Below are 13,786 nucleotides of genomic sequence, written 5' to 3'. Positions count from 1 at the left end.
CTTTCCGTGCGTCACCATCTTCTGAGCAGGATCAGATTTTTTCACATCTGGATGTTAGAAGATGTCTGCTGGCTTATTTAGAAGTGTCCAAAGATATTAGAAAATCTGACCGTCTTCTGATCCAGTTCCAGGTCAAGAATAGAGGACTGGAGACATAAAAGCGTCAATAGCCTGTTGGATAACATAAACTATTCTGTTAACAACAGGCCTCACCTCAAGTGGGACTTAAAGGGGTTCTGCACTTTCATTTAACTGATGATCTATCCTCTGGATAGATCATCAGCTTCTGATCGGCGGGGGTTCGACACCCGGGACCCCCGCCGATCAGCTGTTTGAGAAGGCAGCGGCGATCCAGCAGCGGCGATCCAGCAGCGGCGCGGCCGTCTCACTGTTTACCGCTGGGCCGCCTGCCCACTGACGTCACGACTAGTATCACTAAGCTCCATTCAAGTGAACAGAGCCTAGCCGCGCCCACGCTAGTTGATACTAGTCGTGACGTCAGTGGGCCCGGCGGTAAACAGTGAGAAGGCCGCAGCGCTGCTGGAACGCCGCTGCCTTCTCAAACAGCTGATCGGCGGATAGATCATCAGTTAAATGAAAGTGCAGAACCCCTTTAAAGCCCACTCAACTAGCTCCATCTCTTGGGTGGAAAGAGGAGCGGCTTTAGACCAGATCTGCAAGGCTGCTACATGATCGAATCCAATGGCATTCTTTAAGCATTATAAGTTAGATGTCATGACAAATCAGGATCTTGCGCTTGGATGAAATGTCCTCTATTCTGTGGTCCCCCCCAGGTCCTATCTACTCTGAAAATCCTTTGATCAGTGCTGTTGGGGAGGCATGAGGGAAAGATAATTACTATTACCGGTAATTGGATTGGCACTGGGGATTTTCCTACCTTCTTTGGGGGTTATATTGGTTATATGTTGAAATGTTATTTTTGATTATAATATATTAAATTTGTGTGAAGCATTCTCTGTCATTAACTGAGGCAGGTAGGATTAGATGTCTTTTTATTGGGGCTTCCGCTTTGTTTCCTGTCCTCGGGGGCGGGATCCTCCTCCTATCAGTGCTGTTGTGGAGGCTATGGGAAATTTAATCACCGGTAAGAGCAATTACCGTATAATCTTTCTGGGCCATCTTAAGTTGAAACTAGACTCAGTATACAATGTCTCAGACGCATATCTAACCAATCATCGTGGCCGTTTCACTGCTAAAACACCTTTACTGGTTGCCTAGTAGCACCTCTGCGGTACTAAATGTTCCTTCTTTGCCAGAATGAGCTGCCTTTTTGGATACCAGTTGAGCGGCGACTCCATTTTATTTTTCTGGTACATCTATTTACTATGCAAGACCCTAAAGAAGCTCCTGCCCTCACCATAAAAAGTAATTTCCCAGTTTGGTTGAGAAAATGAAGCGATTCCACATATTGACTCATTGTGTTATGGGTTCTTGTCTATTTTTTGCATACCCACTGTCACACAACTGTTTTATATCACTTTTTCTACTCTGGATATGATGGTGTCTATGCCAAATTCTAGGAGACATGTTATGTCTTGTTATCTGATGTGTTGATTGATTTTCAATAAAGTCAATAAAAAAAAAAAATTGTAATTTCCAGCTTTTAGCATCTATCCCTGTCTCACTTTCTCCATATGTCTTGGGTTATCTACCTATGTTTCTTAAAACGTCAAGTCCTGAGGTTTGCGGAGCAGTGGCTTAAAACCGTGGCCACACCATGAATGGGCATGTCCAATTGAGATGTAGGAAGGCAGAAAGGATGAGGGCCGCTGACAAGTTTTCAGCAGAATTTCAGCACAGTTACGCTGTAAAACCTGCTGCGTGAACTGACCCTAATAGCACTATAGTAAAAATAAATAAAAATATTAGAACACTGATGCAGTTGGGCAAATTATGGGCTTTATTGTGGAGGTCTGAACATAAAAAAGTCTACAGTTCTTCAGATGTTCCCATATTATACATTGTAGCATCTTTGGAATAACAATGGCTCCAACCATTCAGTAGTCAATATAACGCTTAAAGAGAATCGGTCATGAGTAGTATTGCAGATACAGACCAAGATTTTTTTTAAATTTTTTTTCCTACTGCCCCTTGCTGTCAGCGCTCATAGCTGCATTGAAATAAATTGTCAGGCCTGCTGTTATGTTGACATGACACAACAGTCCGGACAGTGTATTTCAATTCAAGTTTGAGTGCTGACACTGGGGGAACGGAGGTCAGTAGAAAAAACTAAAAATAGTTCCGAAGGTGTCCATGTTATCTGCAGTGATATGAGTAATACTACACTTATGGAGTCCAAATTTCTATGTATTTCATTATTGATTTAGGTGTACTTTGGGCTAAATAGTTTAGTTTCTAATAGTTTTTTTTATTAACATTTTTACTTTGTCTCTGCGGCTTGTATGTTTCACACAGCTGGAGAAAACTGTTCACAGTTAAATCCATCAGTCTGAGGCCTGTCTCGCCAACGTCTCTAACCTATCCAGAACAAACTTCTAAGCTTAGATGTTCAGGAGAGGTCAGAGATGGACTAGAGAACAAATCATAAACAAGAAATATTGAAACCCATCTATCTTAACCCTGGGGGATTACTGAACTCATACAGTTATTTGTGGTCTCTACTGAATGTGAGCGTTTTCCCCCTCTCCCTGGATTTTCAGTACATGGTGGGTATAACAGGCTTTGTGACACAGAACAGTGTTGATTCCATTTTTTTACCTCATCTTTGTGTAGATAAGTGGTCTCCAGCTCTGCAGATCCGTACAGTGCTTCTATCAATTCAAGCTTTGTTAAGCGCACCCAACCCAGATGATCCATTAGCAAATGATGTAGCCGAGCAGTGGAAGACAAATGAAGCCCAAGCCATAGAAACAGGTAATTGTTTTGTGCTGACACATTGCTTACACATCTAGTCGTATATGTTGCACTGTATAGTATGCATAGTATTGGCCATGTACTCTACAATTCGTGAGTAAATGTAGTGCTTGCAAATGCATCCTACTCGCCTCATTTAGAGCAGCTTGGAGATGTAGTAGTGTTTTGTCCCATCTAGTGATACTGTTTAACCCCTTGATGCCACCCGCTGTACATTATGAACCTATTAATACGTCAGAATGATTAGGAACAAAAGCTGTCCCTGAGCTATCAGCTATAACTAGGATAACTTTGGAGCCTGCTGTTTAACCCAGAGTTCCTCAACTCCAGTCCTCGGGACCCACCTACCAGTCATGTTTTCAGGATTTCTTTAGTATTGAGCAGATGATATAATTAGTGTCAGTGAATCAGGACTTACCACAGGTACTCATTCTGTGGGGATATTTTCAATTTATGACCGTTCCCAATAATGTAAAGGTGCTGCCGACCATGTAAAGGTGCTGCCGACCATGTTGCTCATTGGTCGGATGATCGCTTCTTTAATATGGCAAATGAAATCATTGACTGTAGGCAGCACATCTTCCTGTGTAACCTTGGATCTGCTTCCAGGAAACAAGGAATCGGATGAGCGGTTCGTTCAAACCCTTTGGTTTTAATGCTGTTGGAGACCTGTCTCTGTACAGCATTAAAATGTATTACTTCAGTGTAGGCAAGATTAATTTCACCCAAGATTAATTTCCACCCGGATCGATGATCTGAAGCTCGATTTCCTCAACACTAGAGATGAGTGCAGAAACCAAAGCCACTTATTGGGAACAAATGGTTTGTTCCTGATAATTGCCTGTGCATTTGCCCATGTAAAAGGGTTCTTAGACTTTGTTTGCTTTTTATTCAGGAATTGACGCATTAGAATGCATATGACTTTCACTCTTAAGATATAAAGCATTGGAATGCCTAAGACCCCTCCTGGGTCAAAAGACTTTAAAAAGCTTAAGAAATATTTGTATCTTGCCCAAATTTTCTTTATGGAAGTTAACTCTATGGTATACAGTATGTTCTGCAAACTGGTGCTATTTAATAATTTAAATTTTTCCTGTAGAAAACTGTTTGTTAAATGGAAAAATACAAAACTTTGTGCAGTGCAATTCAGCAAAAAATGTGTTTATTATAATCACTGTAGTCTGATATGTTGTATACTATTTTGTGGTTATTTTTTTCTAATACCATACATCATGGTGCTTCTAAGGATATGTTCACATGGCGGATTTTGATCACGTGTTCCGTGGTAGAAGCTGCTGCCGTTTCTTATTTTCATTTTGAATGGTGCTGTCCCGCCCTCGATTTAGCTCCATTCAATGCAGCTAAACCGTGAGCAAACTCCCGCTGAGGCTTTCCAAAGTGTTTGTGCCAACCGTGTCAAGAATGGATGTGTACATTCCTGGCAGTATCTGGAAAACCACACGAGGAAAATATTCGTGAGACATGAACTGTAGCTCAACCTCCCATTAAAAACGATGGGAGCCGGCCTAGCGCCACCTGCGATGCTAGGGAGACTTGTCCACGCCTGCCATTGGCTGCTCACCCCCCGACACCAGATGTTTTTATCCGTGTACAGGGAGAAGCGGGAGCCGGGTAAGTATATTACCGGTGAGGGGCCCGGCGCGTATGGGGGGGTTTTCTTGAAATTGTATAACCCCTTTAAGCCTGTATTGTTTTAAAGTGGCCAACCTCTTTACACATTGACATTACATTGCAACTAATTGTTCACTTCTCTTTCCTTTATTCTTTGCAGCCAGAGCGTGGACTAGGCTATACGCCACGAATAATGTTTAAATTCTTCTTGATCTCATAAGTGTGCATCAAATCTTCTGTTCTGCCAAGACTTCTTCCTTTTTGTTTGCATTTAATGGACACAGTCTTAAAAAATAATAAAATTAAAAAAATACTGAATAAAAAAAAAAAAGCCCAGACATGGTCAGTCTTTGGTGATTAAATGCACAGTAGCAAATCTCATGTCTTGTCCTAAATCACTGTTGTACCGCATGTGCAGAGGCTGTAGATTATCATTAGCATGTCCAGAAGAGGTGGAACTACCTCCATATCTCTCCATTTTGGCATTGTGAGTTCAGTTTAGGCCCTGTAAATTGAGATGTTTTAGGTTAGTTGCATCTTGATTTTCTTTTTCTCCTTTTTAATTACTGGGCACCTCTGTGTTTTATAGTTCCCCTAGTTTTGTTCTTTGAATGCAGCTAACCTGAACCTAGAATGTTTGCCTGATGTAGCCTGCTATTGTAGACAGAGTAGGTGGACAAGCTTGATTGAAGAAACAATGGCAAAATCAGGAGGCCATCAAGAGCTCGGCCAGACCTTCACTAACCTTCTTTTTGAGTGTTAAACCTTCCAAAGCTTGTGACCATTTTGTATGGCTTGTCTTGAAAATCTGTATATCTTATGTTTTAGTAAAATATTTTTTTGTTATTCTACTTTTGCCTTTGTACAGTTTATTTTTCTGTAATGCTGATGAACTTGACTGAAAAGAAAAGTCTTCTTCTTTCCACAAATGTGTCAGAGATGGTTAGCAGGACAGATAAATCTACTTTTGAGTAGATAACAGTATGTTTTTAGGAGCCCTGATACTCGAAGAATAATCCTCAAATCTGGTGCTAATACAAAATGTGAATTTTATAACTGCATGCCATTAGTTTAGGTTTAGTAAGAACTGTTCGTGTGGTAAAATAGCAGTCTCAACATCTGAGCCCTTGTATTACACAACGCATTGCAGAAATGTGACTCCCCAATCCCACACATCACTGAAAATTTCAGAAAACTCCATTCCAAACATTCAGTCCTATTGGTCTTCAGGGTTGATGACATCAAATTGTTGAATACTGTTCTACTCTGTTATTCCCCCATTTTATAGATGATCTTTATTACAAGGGGGTAGTGTGCATTACAAAATTAAAAATCTGTGGTGTTATTTTCCTCAGTAGGTTTGCACTTCTTTTTCAGCTGTACTTCTCTTTACATGGACTGACAAAGAATATCACAGAATTTAGGCAATTCCGTTTTTTATGCTGGGGCTATACACAGACTTTTTTTTTTTTTTAACATGATGGCTACTGTCGCATCACATGTCTTAGGAATTCATTGAATGACTGTCTTACAACTGTCATACTGAAAAAGGGCACACGTTACTTTCCCTTCTTTCAACAAACTGTTCAGTAGGTGCCATTGTACACACTCATTTAGCTACATTATTAACTGAGAAGTTTCAGTCCTGGTGACCATCACTTTAATGAGCTCACCTTCCATGTTGCTAAAGCCTAGAAGAGCAAGGTCTACATTGTTAAATAACAAAAGAAGAGATAAGAAACATTAATTATTCCTGCTGATATTTAAAAATAAATTATTTTGGCATTTCCTGAGGATATATAAATTGACGACAGAGGAAACGAATGACCATTAACACGGCAGTCTGTACACATTAAAAGCACCAAGTCCAAATGTAATGGAGGTTCTTTGACTATTTCCTTACTTCTCCAGAATTCAGTTTCAAATCAGTCATCTTTAACCATTATGTGTTTGAGAAGCATTTATTGTGCAGGTTCTTAAAGACATATTAATGCATTTTCTGGAGAAGAAATCGTGCTATAAGGTGGTTAGCCCTTCTACAGACATCGTTTAAGAGATTACAAAGGCACATAAACAGGGCTTCATGGTGTCCATAAATGGGTATGGGTAGGTTGAATGCCACTTCCACAGGTCTGTTCGAAAAAGGAACTGCAGGTAGAGCTTCAGAGTCCAATTAAGGTGGACTGTGGAAGATGCAGTCAACATCCCCATTACTCTGATTCTGGTGGATGCACCGAGTTTACCTGGGTTGTCTCATCTTAGACATTGATGACATATTACTAGGGACCTGCACCTGTCACCAGAACGCTACCCCCCCCCCCCAAAGTAAAAGACTCTCTGCTATTTCCGGCAGTACCATAGAGGTGAATGGAGAGGTGGCCATGCATGCGTCGTGTGCTCTCGATTCACCGTTATGGCATTTCTGAAAATAGCCGAGCACGCTTACTTGACTATTGTCCCATAAGCGGTGAATAAAGAGTGCACTTTAGGGGCCTCTCTATGTGATGGCATGCCACCAAAGTCTGAGATGAGCCAACCCCTTTAACTCTTTGGGAGTGTCCTATAGAACCTAATATTTGAAGTGTCAGGAGAGTGGCACTTTAGCATACTAATCAAAGGGTTTCGGTCACCTGAAAAATGGGTATTAAGATGGCTGACAGCGATGTGCTAATGTCAGCTGAACATAACTATATTAGTGCCATCTCGCTGCCTGAAGCATTTATTGTTAAAAACAAACTTTTATAATATGCTAATTAGCCTCTTGGAGCGGGGGGGGGGGGGGGCGTTGCACCTGCTCCTAGAGGCTCAGTCTGCCCACCTCTTTTCACGCCCTTCTTCTCTTGATTGACCGGGGCCAGGCTGCGCTGCTATCCTCCAGCCGGCCGTTTCTTCAGTGTAAATCTCGCGCCGTTTCAGTATTCGGCACAGTGAGGGAAGGACGCTCAGTGGCTGCTGGCTTCCTCACTGTGCCTGCGCTGAATACTGAACGGCGCAAGATTTACACTGCAGACATGGCCAGCGGGAGGAGAGCAGCACTGCCTGGCCCTGTCAATCAAGAGAAGGGCGTTAAAAGAGGTGGGCAAACTGAGCCTCTAGGAGCAGGTCTTAAAGGCTTCAGGCAGTGAGATGTCACCAATATAGTTATGTTCGGGTGACATGAGCACATCGCTAATGTCAGCCAGCTTAATACTCATTTTTCAGATGACAGAACCCCTTTAATTAGTATGCTAAAGTGCCACTCTTCTGACACTTCAAATATTAGGTTCTGTAGGACACTCCCAAAGAGTTAAAGGGGTTGGCTCATCTCAGACTTTGATGGCATGCCACCAAAGTCAGATAGATGTGGTCCCACCTATTGGACCCGCTCCTATCTCCAGAAAGGAAAAGGCAAAAAATGTTAAGCTAGGGTCGAATTATGATATGGGATAGTTTGTTCCATGATTAATGATTTAACTCTGAATGCTACTGTAGTATAAAACAGCCATGCAGAACTGTTTAGTGGCTGACTCAAGTCTGGATTTCATCACTGTTTTCTATTTCATTTTACATACACTGATTTGTGTAAAAAGTAATATTTAAAGACACTGTAAATATGAATGTGCTCATCTCTGCAAGAAAAAAAATACACAATGCCATATGCAAAATATTAGGTTTTTCTTTTTGATCTCTATTTCACTGCATAAGGTCTCTGCAGCAGCCACATGAACCACTCAAAGATGAAACTGTGAATTTCAGCTGTGAAGCAGGTCTTTTACTCTCTCACAGCAAGAAGTCTCAGCAAGGTTCTATGAACTCTCTTGGCTGGGGCTACACAGCAGTCTAGGCCACAATTTGAAGACTGTCGTGTAGGAGTGCAGCCTCACAAGCAAATGGAGTTGATGCTACCCCAGAATTGCCAAAAATCCAGCAGTGTTGATTTTATTGCAATTTTGGGGTCATGGCAATTTAAGAGTTGCACTGTGACCACATTCAGATCAATTGCTGCACAGTAATCTTGGTTGTGTGATGGGTGTTGCATCAAAGATCATCGTGTAACCCCAGTCTTACAACCCTTTTAAACTGAATGTATAGTAATTTTGCAGGTCTCAGACAGTTTTTCAGAGTATCTGCTGCTACAGGCATTTGATGACCAAGGCAGCCATACCTTCAGACTCGGCATTTTCTCATGACCTTGTTTTCTAAACTTTACTCACAGTGGCATATAAAAGCTTGTACAGCTTTGATGTCCATCAACCTGCTCTATGCATTATGAATTTGAGGTTTTTTTCTGTCCCCCTCTGTTTTACCATTAACTAAAGTCTATCCAGCTTGACTAATGCTATATCTATTGGTGCTCTCCCCAAACTTTTAGTTCCATGTCTCGGCAATGCTTAGGTCAGAAAGTTTAAACTGTCTTTAGTGGTGGTGTATATACTCCATCTGTATAGTTAGACTATATTACTACAGTATGGATTATGTTGTAGAATTAAAAAGGACCTGCTAAACGAGCTGCCTAACGGTGCAGTTAAACGGACATGTCCTATCCAGACTTCTGAAGACCCTGCTGGATAAGACTGAGGCATATCCAACACATTATAGCAGATTTGTAACCAGGGAAGTAGTCTGCTATTGTCTGGATGCATTTTCTGCATGCAAGTCCATATCTTGTGACATCTGACTGCTCAGAGACCACGTTATATTCCTGTTTTAGGCCATACATGAAAAATAACATTTTCAGAATGCATTTTTTTTTTCATACTATAGTGTCCTGTGAAATGGTTTAAAGTTCTAATTGTGCAGTTCCTCATCTTACTTTCTGTATGTTATCCTTTAACTTATTGTAATACTTTGTAATGGCTCATTAAGAATGTTTAATAGGTCTTCTATAATGGCATGTCTCAATGTAAGATAACATTGCAAATAAAAGGAAGAAAGTGTTTTGAGTCCTGCATTTCTTCCAGGGGTGGTAACTGCTTTTTCACATTTATTGCTATGGATAGAACTGCTGTAAATATTGTACCATTTTTATGGATGGCTACATTCTTTCAGCCATATTCACCCTCATCATTGTAAGTCATGACATATCTATGCTCCCTGGATGGATTGATTGACAAGAAAAACATAAAAAAATTAGCATACTGCCTTTATGTTCAGGAAATGCAATTATTTTCTTTACCTTTTGTAAGTTAATGTTTCATCCATAGAACACTCAATTTTTAGAGATGCAGTAAACTTAGAAGTGAAAGCTAAAAGTAACTAACAACTTATGGGCAAATTTGTTTAAAGAAGAACTCTGGTATTTTTTTCTTGCTCATGTAATGCTACCTCACCCACAATATTCTAGCTGCATAATTTGTTACACCCTAGCTCAGATACACCGTATGTTTTTGAACTTTATTATGTGTACCTCATTATGTGATCTCCAGTTCCTATTTATTTTAAATCAAACTGTTTTGGAGTTTTTCAAGCATATCCATGGTACATCTTATAAAAGTACACAACATAAAACAAACCCACCCTTTTCTGTGCAGTGTTCCCACTCCAATATAAGTGAGCAATCTCTACTGTATCCCCAGTACTAGATACGACTTATCTATTTTGCAATTAGTTTACAAGTTAAATTAAAAATTTAGCTATCCTGTTTCTGACCCTCCGTAACCGATAGATCCTGTACATATCCTAGAAGACCAACCAGAGGAGTCCTAGGAATCACAATGCCATGTAATTTGGCCGGAGGCTCAAACATGGAGCTCCACGATATGCACAACCCTCCACAGAACCACAACATATCCCTAACTTTAGTAGTGTATTTGGCTTGTGGGTGAAATTTCAAGATAAACCTAAAATGCACTCTAACCTTTAAAGGTTAACTTAATGTGACCTTCTCTAAACTTCTGAATGCACGTGAACAATGTTCAGCGATTCGGTAATTTTTGCACATCTTGCTATTCTCTAACAAGGAGCTTAAAGTATAACTCATTTTTTTTATTTCTTTTTGGAGTATTGGATTGTGGTGATTAATATTACCTTGGTGGCCCTATTTAAACTTTTCACTGTGTATTCAATTACCCCTTAATTCCACAGTTTTGTTCCCTGTACTGCCTACTTTTACCTCTGCTTAAAATAGTGTTGCTAGGCATGTTCCGTCTATCTGTAGAAGGATGGAGGACACAGAAGCAAGCAGCGTGCAGGGTCACATTACTAACAGCCAGGGACTGTAAGTAAATGATTAAAGCCAGGTCCTCCCCAACAGCTGATAACAGTGCCTGGGCTGTGTGCACTTCTCTCTGTCCCTGCGCTTGGCAGACGCTCCCTCACTCAGCAGAGCAGGGAAGGGAGATCTGCCATCTGCCCAGTGTATAAATGAAAGCAACATGTGGTAAGAGACCCCTTTGTGCTGCAGGAGATTAACCCTTTAGGGGGAGGGCTCTGGTTACTGACACTTTTGGGGGACTATTGTTACTGGCTAGTGAGGGCAGGCGGGATTAGCCTCAGGGTGAGGGCAGTGGCGGCCATCTTAACTGAATAGTGAAATTGCAGTTTTATGCAGACTAGCTAAGGGCTGAATCTTATTAAATATGGGGCAAGTCAGTCTAATAGTAACGGATTCTGGAATATCATGTTATTAGTAACTACATACAGGTCTTTCTAAAAAAATTTATCATATTGTGATAAAGTTCATTATTTTCTGTAATGTACTGATAAACATTAGACTTTCATATATTTTAGATTCATTACACACAACTGAAGTAGTTCAAGCCTTTTATTTGTTTTAATATTGATGATTTTGGCATACAGCTCATGAAAACCCAAATTTCCTATCTAAAAAAATTGGCATATTTCATCCGACCAATAAAAGAAAAGTGTTTTTAATACAAAAAAAGTCAACCTTCAAATAATTATGTTCAGTTATGCACTCAATACTTGGTCGGGAATCCTTTTGCAGAAATGACTGCTTCAATGCGGCGTGGCATGGAGGCAATCAGCCTGTGGCACTGCTGAGGTGTTATGGAGGTCCAGGATGCTTCGATAGCGGCCTTAAGCTCATCCAGAGTGTTGGGTCTTGCGTCTCTCAACTTTCTCTTCCCAATATCCCACAGATTCTCTATGGGGTTCAGGTCAGGAGAGTTGGCAGGCCAATTGAGCACAGTAATACCATGGTCAGTATACCATTTACCAGTGGTTTTGGCACTGTAAGCAGGTGCCAGGTCGTGCTGAAAAATGAAATCTTCATCTCCATAAAGCTTTTCAGCAGATGGAAGCGTGAAGTGCTCCAAAATCTCCTGATAGCTAGCTGCATTGACCCTGCCCTTGATAAAACACAGTGGACCAACACCAGCAGCTGACATGGCACCCCCGATCATCACTGACTGTGGGTACTTGACAATGGATTTCAAACATTTTGGCATTTCCCTCTCCCCAGTCTTCCTCCAGACTCTGGCACCTTGATTTCCGAATGACATGCAAAATTTGCTTTCATCCGAAAAAAAAGTACTTTGGACCACTGAGCAACAGTCCAGTGCTGCTTCTCTGTAGCCCAGGTCAGGCGCTTCTGCCGCTGTTTCTGGTTCAAAAGTGGCTTGACCTGGGGAATGCGGCACCTGTAGCCTATTTCCTGCACACGGCGGCTCTGGATGTTTCTACTCCAGACTCACTCCACTGCTTCTGCAGGTCCCCCAAGGTCTGGAATCGGTCCTTCTCCACAATCTTCCTCAGGGTCCGGTCACCTCTTCTAGTTGTGCAGCGTTTTCTGCCACACTTTTTCCTTCCCACAGACTTCCCACTGAGGTGCCTTGATACAGCACTCTGGGAACAGCCTATTCGTTCAGAAATTTCTTTCTGTGTCTTACCCTCTTGCTTGAGGGTGTCAATGATGGCCTTCTGGACAGCAGTCAGGTCGGCAGTCTTACCCATGATTGCGGTTTTGAGTAATGAACCAGGCTGGGAGTTTTTAAAAGCCTCAGGAATCTTTTGTAGGTGTTTAGAGTTAATTAGTTGATTCAGATGATTAGGTTAATAGCTCGTTTAGAGAACCTTTTCATGATATGCTAATTTTTTTAGATAGGAATTTTGGGTTTTCATGAGCTGTATGCCAAAATCATCAATATTAAAACAATAAAAGGCTTGAACTACTTCAGTTGTGTGTAATGAATCTAAAATATATGAAAGTCTAATGTTTATCAGTACATTACAGAAAATAATGAACTTTATCACAATATGCTAATTTTTTTAGAAGGACCTGTATATGAAAATTGAAATTAGGGTCTAAATGTGACAGTTATCCTTTAACAGAAAAAATTAACAACAGGTGTTTGATCCATCAATCGTCCAATAAATTTCCTGGTTCAATTAGAATTGGTATTTAAACAGTCGTCCTCATCATGCTGTTTACATTTTGACATCATGAGACCAAGACGACACATAACAATTGAACATCAGTACTTCGCCATTGCGAGGCTTCAAGCAGGATGTTCTCAGACGGAAGTGGCCACTGAGCTTAGAGTGGCACAGAGTGTCATCAGCAGGTTGCAACAGAGACTGAAAGAGTCACAGAAAGGCATAGAAGTGGATGTCCTTTAGCCACATCCAACACTGATGACCGCTTCATTGTGAATAATGCCCTGTGGAACCGGATGATGAATGCCACACAACTCCACATTTAAGGGAGGTGAGAGGCATCCCAGTTCAAAACTCTCAGACCATTCAAAACTGTTTACATCTGCGTGCTAGACGACCACCAGCAAGGGTCATCATCTTGCATGGACCAGGGAGCATCTACGCTGGGCAATGGACCAGTGGGCCTCAGCGCTGTTCACTGATGAAAGTTGATTCAGGCTGAGCAGAAATGATGGCCGCCAACAATGTTGGAGACGTCAAGGAGAGCGCTATGCATCAGCCTACGGTTGTCACCAGACGAGCGTTTGTTAGTGTGTCTAGTCAATACAGAACTGCCCTACACTTTGTGAATGGTACAGTGACAAGCCCATACTACTTGAATAACATCATTAATCCAGTCATTGTGCCTCTGCATGAACAACACAGGCCTAATTTCATCTTCATGGATGACCGCGCCAGCTCATCAAGGGTTGCATCATTAGGGAATGGCTGCTGGAGACTGGTGTACCTCAAATGGATTGGCCTACACTTTCTCCAGACCTGAATCCCATTGAAAACCTATGGGATGCACTGAGTCACTGTGTAGAGGCTCGTAACTCTGTACCCTAGAAAGTCAATGACCTGAGGGCTGCCCTTGAAAAAATAGCGGGATGCCATGCCTCAG

General features: G+C 41.4%; 1 protein-coding gene across 1 annotated transcript in view; it reads left to right on the top strand.

Moving 5' to 3' along the window:
• UBE2N (ubiquitin conjugating enzyme E2 N) overlaps positions 1 to 5,378 on the top strand; it is a 35,134-nt gene extending 29,756 nt beyond the window's left edge. Inside the window, exons 3-4 of the mRNA XM_044280511.1 lie at positions 2,755 to 2,895; positions 4,688 to 5,378. Coding sequence (XP_044136446.1) covers positions 2,755 to 2,895; positions 4,688 to 4,728 — 182 coding nt within the window. The 3' untranslated portion in view covers positions 4,729 to 5,378. The remainder of the gene's footprint in view (positions 1 to 2,754; positions 2,896 to 4,687) is intronic.
• The last annotated feature ends 8,408 nt before the right edge of the window (positions 5,379 to 13,786 follow it).

The sequence above is a fragment of the Bufo gargarizans genome, chromosome 2, assembly GCF_014858855.1.
Source record: "Bufo gargarizans isolate SCDJY-AF-19 chromosome 2, ASM1485885v1, whole genome shotgun sequence".
Taxonomy (NCBI): domain Eukaryota; kingdom Metazoa; phylum Chordata; class Amphibia; order Anura; family Bufonidae; genus Bufo; species Bufo gargarizans.
The sequence above is the reverse complement of the archived record's forward strand: the minus strand, read 5'-3'. Positions and strand labels throughout refer to the sequence as shown.